At 38.1% G+C, this 9,433-nt stretch overlaps 1 protein-coding gene across 1 annotated transcript; it reads left to right on the top strand.

Moving 5' to 3' along the window:
- The first annotated feature begins 1,226 nt into the window (after positions 1–1,226).
- LOC142173744 (uncharacterized) lies at positions 1,227–1,604 on the top strand. Its single transcript, XM_075239388.1, has one exon. The coding sequence runs from the start codon at positions 1,227–1,229 to the stop codon at positions 1,602–1,604; it is 378 nt and encodes a 125-aa protein (XP_075095489.1).
- Positions 1,605–9,433: the final 7,829 nt, after the last annotated feature.

Raw genomic sequence — 9,433 nt, 5'->3', positions numbered from 1 at the left:
GTCTCGAAGAAAGCTTTGCCAACTCATCTGAGAGGGGTCCATAATTCACTTCATTAACCAATCATTATGGTAGAAATCACAGAATGATTAAAAAAAGTGAACCAACGGTCAGCAAATCAAGGACTTTTGCCTTTTATAGAATAATAAAATAATACCTTAAAAGGTAGATTTCCCCTAATATATAAGGGGGACTTGACAATTCATTAGGGACATTTTAACATACACTGATAAGTAATACATTCTCTGAGTTCTTATTCTTTGGTATCTTTGTGTCAATGAAAGTCCATTCATTTCAAGGGTAGCTCGCTTACCTAAGCTGAAATCATCAATTCGTGTGATTTGCAGTTAATTTATCGCTATTTATTTTAATTACAATCTAATTTATCGCTTTGTATCAAGTTAGTCCGCATATAATTTAAACCCCTAATAAATTCAATTGTTATCTGATTTCGAGGGTAAACAACTGTACCAGTCAACTCCCCACAATTGTAAAGTGACTGTAACTGTGCCTTAGCTCACACGCAACAGTGCATACAGTGCACCAGTCACTTTATGGGGAATGCCCTTGTAACAAACATGCTTACATCATTCGAGTGATGTCACTTATGTAATATTAACATGAAGCAAAGGAAAAACATCACACTTGCACATTCCAGAATTCATCAAGTTTCCTCCTAAGTGTGTTGCCAACTTGCAAGTGACATTCAAGGCATCAAGAACAAAGAACAACATAACGAAGGACCTGTTTCCTGCATTGAATCATTATATTTCCTTAATTGTGTTGTACCTTTGTTAAAGTAATTTAAAGTAATTCCTACTTAGCTTAGTTAGAAGCATTGTGTAGGAAACCTTTTGTAAAACCATAAATCTTGTGTTTGTGTCTTAGCTAGAGTTAGTCGAATTATAAGCTTTGTAATAGAGTTATTACAAATGGGCTTAAGAGGGAGTAAAAGGTTAATTCCTAGGTTACATTAATTTGTAATCTGAAGTTTGCTCAGTAGTGAAATTTAAATCCTATGAGTGTAGGTCGTGGTTTTTAATCCCGTGAGCTGGGAGTTTTCCACGTAAAACTCCATTGTGTTATTTACTAACTGATGTGTGTGTGTTTGTTCTATGGGAACTAATAGAGAACTTGGTTCTCTATATAGTTTGGTGGACCCTTAGTTTCTATCAATTGGTATTAGAGCAGTTTCTTTCTATCAGCCTAGCACCTAGAAAGGATCCTCATGGCTGCTCCACCAAACTTCGAAGAAGGTCAATCCACCTATAGACCACCAAGATTCAATGGCCAATACTATGGATTGTGGAAGATAAGGATGCATGATTTTATCATGGTTGAAGATTCAAAGCTCTGGGATGTTATCTGCGATGGTCCCTTCGTTCCTATGAAAACCATTGGGGAATCACCAGTGACAGTTCCAAAGACTAGGAAGGAATACAACAATGCTGAACGCAAGGCTATAGAGAAGAACTTTCGAGCAAAGAAAATTCTCGTATGTGGCATTAGGCCAGATGAATACAATGGGATTTCTGCATGTCAATCTGCCAAGGAGATCTGGGAAGCTCTCCAAACAGCACACGAAGGGATAACTCAAGTCAAGTAGTCGAAGATCGATATGCTAACCACTGAGTATGAACTCTTCAGGATGAATGACAATGAGTCTATTCAGGACATGCACACTCGCTTCACCTCTATCATCAACGAGCTCCATTCTCTAGGAGAAATCATTCCAAGGAACAAACTTGTCAGGAAAATACTCAGCATATTACCTGGTTCCTGGGAAAGCAAAGTAAATGCTATCACGGTGGTAAATACTCTACAAAAGCTGACCATTGATGAACTCATTGGAAATTTAAAAACTTATGAAATGAAGAAGAAAAAGGATCATGAGAGAAGAGAGCCCAAAAGGGAGAAGAACCTGGTCCTCAAGACAAACAACAACGAATCAAGTGATGAGGATGCCGATGTGGCTTACTTGACAAGGCGATTTCATAAGATGGTCCGCAGAAATGAAGGTATTCCAAAGAAGGGCAGCTCCAGCAAGCCAAAAGGATATGACTTATATCATAAGTGCGGGAAGCCAGGACATTTCATCAAGGATTGTCCCCTCCTCAGGCAAGACCGGTACAAGCACAACACAGACAAAGCAGCCAAAAGGAACCCCGTTCCTAACAAAAGACCTAAAAGAAAATAGGCCGCTGACAATGTTGTGAAACAAGCTCTTGCTGCATGGGAGATTCTTCTAGCGAATCTGGAGAAGATGATGCACAAGGTGATACCTCTATGATGGCAGTTGAAAGTGAAGCAGCTGATTATGACTCTATCTTTGCCCTGATGGCAAAATCCGAAGATGATGAAGACAATGATGATGATGAGGTAAACGTTTTAGATGTTCAAAGAAATCTGAAGTCTTACTCTCAGAAAAAGCTTATATCTTTAGGAAATGTTTTAATTTATGCTTAACACAATCTTATAAATGATAAAAATGCTTTAACTATAGAGCTAGGAGAGGTATAAAATGAGAGAGATGATTTGGTAGTTGTAGTGGCCGACCTTAAAGAAACCATCGAGGATCTAATAAAAGAAAAGAGTGTTCAGACTAAAAAGGATGAAAACATAGAAAATGAGTGAGATGACTTGTTAGTAGTCGTCATGGACCTAAAATAAATAATAGAGGAATTAAAAAAGGGGAAACAGTTCTGGGACTATCCAAAAGGGAAAAGAAGTTGCAAGTGAGGCACATATTAAGCTAGAAAATGAACTCCAATCTATAAAATCTAGTCTGTGTGCTAAACTTGAAAGAAACAGACAACTTCAAGAAGATCTAGGAAGAGTTAAAAATGACCTCAAAAAATCTTTAAAGTGGACCTGGTCCTCTGATACAATTGCTGCCATGTATACAAGCAATGATGGGAACAAGCAGGGAGTCGGGTTCCAAAGGGAAAAGACTCCCTACAATCCACATAGCAAGTATATTACTATCCCTGATAACTAGCTTTGCACTCACTGTGGTAACACTAGTCATTTTAAAGAAAACTGTAAGGCTAGAATTCAGTCCCAACACAAAAAAAGGTGTTTGCTGAAAAGGTAACTCCTGCTAAGGAACCTGGTCCCTCCGTTAAAAAACGTGTACTGCCTGCCTGGACAAAAAAAAAGTTTAATTCGCCCCTTTCCTCACTACAAGAGATCCAAACTTGTTTGGGTTCCTAAGTCTAATCCTTGAGTCTCTTTTGCAGGGAGCAGTGAAAGGAAGCAACCAAAAATAGTACATGGATAATGGCTGTTCTAAGCACATGACTGGAAGCATCGATGATTTTCTTTCACTCAAAGCCTTGCAAGGAGGGAGTGTGTCCTTTGGCAATGGCAAAAAGGGATACATTATGGGAGTAGGAATAATTGGGAAGTCACTCACTCACTCAGTTGAAAATGTGTACTATGTGAACGACTTGAAATATAGCCTACTGAGTGTTTCCCAAATCTGTGACAAAGGAAACAAAGTGGAATTTGTGTCAAAAGTCTGCACAGTCAAAAATCTTGTGACTAGTGAAGTGGTCCTGATGGCAAAAAGATACAAGAACATTTATGTTGCCGATTTTGAGTCCCTACAAAATGGGGATATCAATTGTCTGAGTGTTGTGATGATGTTGAACTATGGCACAGAAGATTGGGTCATGCAAGATTTACGTTGCTGAACAATTTGGTCAGGAAGGACTTGGTTTGTGGCCTACCGATGTCAAGTTTCAAGGATCACAAGGTGTGTGATGCATGCGTAAAAGAAAAGCAAGTCAGGTCTTCTTTCAAGACCAAAAAAGGAAGTTAGCACCTCAAGGCCACTTGATCTCCTCCATATGGATATGTGTGGACCTATGAGGGTGCCAAGTAGAGGAGGAAAGAAGTACATTTTTGTTATAGTGGATGACTATCCTTGATTCACCTGTACCTTGTTCCTCGGAACCAAGGATGAAACTTTTCCAGTGTTTGTTGACTTCGTGAAGAAGATCCAAGTGAACCTGATCCACAATGTTATTTGTATAAGATCTGATCACGGCACAGTGTTAGATAATGCAAAATTCGACGAATTCTGTGTTGAAAATAACATAAGTCATAATTTCTCAGCTCCAAGAACACCTCAACAAAATTGTGTTGTGGAGAGGAAAAATAGGACTCTTGAAGACATGGCGAGGACAATGCTGATTGACAGTGGCATTTCTAAGAACTTCTGGGCAGAAGCAGTTAACACTGCATGTCATTTGGTGAACAGGTGCATGATCAGGTCCCTCCTGAACAAGACTCCGTATGAATTGCTGAACTGGAGGAAACCCAAGGTAACACATTTGAGAACATTTGGCTGCAAATGTTTTGTCCTCAACAATGGTAAGGAAGCACTTGGAAAATTTGATGCCAAAAGTGATGAAGGAATCTTTCTGGGCTATTCATCACAAAGGAAAACATACAAAGGCTACAACAAAAGAACTCAATGTGTTGAGGAAAGCATACATGTGATCTTTTAGAAAACCATAGGGAGTGCGATTCTCTGGTACCAGTAATCCCGAACTATCCTATGGAAACTTGGCGAAGCCTCCTATTTCTTCTAGGAGAGGAGTCATTTCTATATTGCCAAATCAGAAAACAACTCTTTTCTCATCCTAGAACATGGTGGCGGCCTCAATCAATTCCCTATTTGGCCGAATGTTTAGCAAGGATGGCAAGTCAGCAAGTACTCTTCTCGCATGATTTTTGTCGTAAGGTGCAAGATCTTTCTACCAGTCAAGTAGCAAAGGTGGGATGTTTTGGACCATACCAAACCTGGGGATTTCATGCTTCATTTTCTGCAAATAAACAAAGGTTAGCCCTTTCCCTCTCTAGATTTGACTACTTACGCAATAATGATCAACATGTTGGCTTATTTTTTCCAAGTAATGCACATAATATGATAGTGTCCATTGGGATTGTGGAAATCCCATCGGACTTTGGACAAGGTTCATCTTAGCTGGTCGTTACATTAATAACGCTCCAACCCGTATTAGGTTTAGCATGATGCATGTATATTTCAAGTTGGAGTAGGGTTTCTAGAATGGTTTCTAAAAAAGGTGATTTTCAGGAAAGCGCGAACACTCATCAAGCGCCTCTATGTTGATAATTGGCACGAGTGGAGTATGATGTGGAGCATGTTTTATGCAAAAATAATTACATATTGCCAAGTATTTGCGTGTAAAAAGCAGTAAATAAAATAGCAAAAGTGAACATGAAAATAAGAGAAAAGAAAAGAAAGACAAAAGAAAGAAGTCAGTTTGGCTTATGAAAATGTGCGAGAACTTAAGGTAGCAGTCAAGATGAAAAGAAATGGAGAGTTGGCATACATGCTATAGCAAACAAAGGAGAATAAGGAAAGGGATGTGCATGTCATAGCAAATTTAAACAAACAAAGGAGAATAAGAAAAGGGATGTGCATGTCATAGTAAATTTAAACAAATAAAGGTGTGTCGCGGAATGGATGTGCATGTCATAGCAAATTTAAACAAATAAAGGTGTATAAGGGAAGGGATGTGCATGTAACAAAGAAAGTAATCCACATAAGTCAAGTTCGTTATGGTAAGGGACTAAGTGTAAATCCCCAGCAGAGTCGCCATGCTGTCGCGCCAAGTTTTCTCTCAAAAACGGGTTTCGACGTGTGACAACTCTTTTAAATGGGAGTTAATAGAGAAGAGTCGCCACCTAATGATTTTTAAGGTGCGTTAGGGCACCTATTTTTGAATAACTCTATTTGACTAGTCCGTGTCACCAAAGATCGGGTAAGGGCTCAAATTAACTCAAAGAGAAGGTGTTAGGCACTCTTCGAGGTCCACAACTGTGGGTCCCGACCGAACTTTAAATTATGTAGATTATGTAATTAGACTAGGTGAGAAAATAAATAAAAGGAAATTTAGAAGTTGGAAAGTGTTATCATAACTCATGAGAATCGATACTAAGTGTAAATAATTAGTTCATAAAGAAGGAGGGAGGGGTCCTAAGTTTTTTAGCCTAAAGGATCACCCCGTGTAGCATAAATAATATTTCGCAACTCCCTTGAGGTAGGGGTTGCTCATATTATTCAGCGGGCACAGACTATCATCTCTTGCTACCCGATTACTATGTTAAAGTTGTTTACCTAAAGGCGCTCTAATTCAATTCTAGGCCGTACCCTATGCGTGCACTACCCATCCCATACTTATGGTCCATGAGGCTTTGGACCTATATTTAGGTGGTTCTAAACTTCACTTAGGATGCTCAAAATAATAAAACTAGCGCACATTCAAAAACACGTAGGACTACACATAAGTACAATTACAGGCTCAACTTAATCTCCACACATAAACAACAAATGCACGTGGGCAGTTAGGCAGTAGACAATTTCAGACGCAGTAGAGTCATTAAGTCCTATAGGCATAATTTCTATATAATTATGATCTCCAGCATTGTATAGGCGGCATTGCATCTTTAAACTAGCGAACTTGCATATTAAAGGTGTTAAGAACCTATAGGCATGACATCTACATTGTTCATACGATGAGGCAGTAAGACTATATGAAAACTCACAGTTTACGACATTGATTTTATAAACATGATGTCTAATATAAGTAACAACATACTATAGGTAGGATTTCTAATGGTTGACAATTGAAACTGGTTTAATAACACTTTATTCCTATAGGCATGTTTTCTATGCGAGCGATGTGATAAGAATAGCAATAACAGTAGCTAATTAATCAGTTAAGGTATTATAGACATGATATCTAGATGAGTATCGATGGAAGAAGATCTTAATTATTTAAAAGGGTGTTCAAGGCATGTTATCTAACAACCGCACAGCAATAGCACAAGTTGAGCAAATAATCAATGATATTTGAATCCTATAGGCATGCTATCTAATAGTGTATAGAAATAAAGCATGTGAACAAGGGAAATACTTATATTTTTAGACATGTTTATGATGTTAGCAGGTAACGCATTTAGGTTCCTATAGGCATGCTTTCTATCAGTGTGTAAAAAATAGGGCATGTCAAACAAAGTAACAAGTAAAGCAATTAAACCCTATAGGTATATTTTCTACCCATTCATGTGAGAATTAAACTGCACTATCCCCTTTTTTCACTAATTGCCCCATCTGTTTTGTTTACAAATTACAGGCCTAAAATAATGAATACAGGTGCAAATATTACATACTGAAAGACTACATGCCCAATAAACAGAGCAGGACAAAAAGAGAAATAACCCAGTACTACCTGGGCTTCCAGCAAGCTCACTTTTCACGCGAATAATAGACTCAGATCCAAGCACACTTCAAACAGAAGAGTGTATCAATTGCACAACTCGGGGCCACACATGAAATCATACCAGTCTTAGATGGAGGACCCATTTATATGCTCAACCACATGAGTTACAAACCAGACATGGCAACCAATTGACAACTCTGAAGTCTATTAACAATAATACCTCATAGGGACACAGTTACATAAACATATCAACAATTGTTTTTTAGATGCTAAGGGAATAAGATTGGTCAAACAAGAGGGCTTGAACATGCCAACTAAGTGGACCAGCGAGAACCAGCTTTAACATGGCAAGTTTGATATAGAAAACTAACACCATATTGAGCAATTATTCCCCAAAGAAAATGATGTAGCATGCTGAACACAGTCACACATTAGGAGGACTTAAGAAGCAGGTCTATTAGGTTATCAGGGTAAACGTGCACACACATGCTAAGTTTTCAGAAATCAAGTTTAGCATAAGGTATTAACTAGAATTGGTCGAAAAAGACTTGAACCTTAATCATAGCAGTTATAGTCAGAGGGATAACAATTTCACATGAAGATTTCTAATATGGGAGCCTAACATGATCACAAGCAGTACAACAACAACCTAATAGCATGGTCTACAACAAACTACAATAGTGCCAAAATCCAAAGAACTCATGAAAGCATATCAACTTAAGAGGAATAGGACATGCAAGCATAATAACTCAAGCCAGTTAACCATACATAAGAGAAGGAGCTAACATAGAAATTTTCTCTAGAAGCAATGCTAAAGACACCGAATTAATAAATCAAACATACATTAGAATTTAAATGGCATGGAAACATGCCTTAGTTAATCAGTATAGCCTCAGAAACTTAGTAGGTTGGACAAGAATAACTCAACAAGGTCTGAAACACAGGCATTGATTTATCATAGAGATACAGGACAAGGTAGGGAACACACACTAGTTTACAGATAGCACGTTTAGGCTAATAACGTAATCAGGAGTTAACTCTAGAAGAGTGTTAAGGTGTACATGAATGATTTAACAAGAATTAGAACAGGTTCTGGGCATGATTCGACTCTTCACAAGAGTACAGAATAAGACAAGAAGTTAACTCAGAATAAGCAACAGTAATAAGCATTCGAGCACATACAATAGATCAATCAGTCTTAAGAAAACAGAATTAAGGCAACAAATAGGCAAATTCGATTACTAGAAGGTATATAGCCTCAAGAAGAGCTTCAGAGCATACAATAACATGTCGGATCATAAAAAATCTCAGAAACATAGATATGCAGAACAGGAATTCAAACGAAAAGAGAATGAAATATCAAGGGTCATAAGTACTTACGAGTTACTAATTAACAAATGAATAAACAAAGAATAATTTCAGCAATATCTCGAACGTTAGTAGCAAACGAATAGTAGAACCCAAAAGGAGAGTTGCAATCAATTAGGGACTAGGGCATGAAATTCTCTCTCGGCGCATGTTAGAAAACATGTGCCATCCATGGGAAAGCGAGCTCGTGTGCCATCCCAAAAGGCTCTAATGGCTCAGGAAATAATGGCGAATGTCAATAATCAATAGCGAAAGGAACAATTCAAAAGGAAATAGCTGTGGAGAAGGAAAAAATCCCGAATCAGAGTGAAAACAAAATAATGAACAGGAAATCAATGGAACAATAGTTACAGAGAATGAATTTCAGGGGGCTACGGATGGAGCAGATCGACCAGACAAACCACCTACGCCTAGGCGTGCATCATGAAGTGAAATAGCAAGAGGTGAATCCAACTCTATAAAACTATCGTAGGCAGATGAAGCTAACATAATGGAGGAGGTAACAACGAAGATGTCTGTGTGGGATAACTTTGATATTGGAAAGGTCACAAATGCAGGATTCAAGCTTGAATATGTATCGCCTATGACGAAGAGGGAGGCAGCTGTATGTGAAATTGAATTGGAGGATATAAGTTCAGAAATAGAATATTGGAGAAATGCAGTTCTATGCTATGTGTTAGGAGCTCATCCTCCATTTACTGTTATGAATGGATTCATCCAGAGGCAAAGGGAAAATCATGGAATAAATAATATTTTAATGTTGAAGAATGGGATAGTTTTGGTACGCTTTGATACAGAATTGGGGAAGAAT

The sequence above is a fragment of the Nicotiana tabacum genome, chromosome 19 (assembly GCF_000715075.1).
Source record: "Nicotiana tabacum cultivar K326 chromosome 19, ASM71507v2, whole genome shotgun sequence".
In the NCBI taxonomy this organism is placed as follows: Eukaryota; Viridiplantae; Streptophyta; class Magnoliopsida; order Solanales; family Solanaceae; genus Nicotiana; species Nicotiana tabacum.
This window is presented reverse-complemented; position numbering and strand designations above follow the sequence as displayed.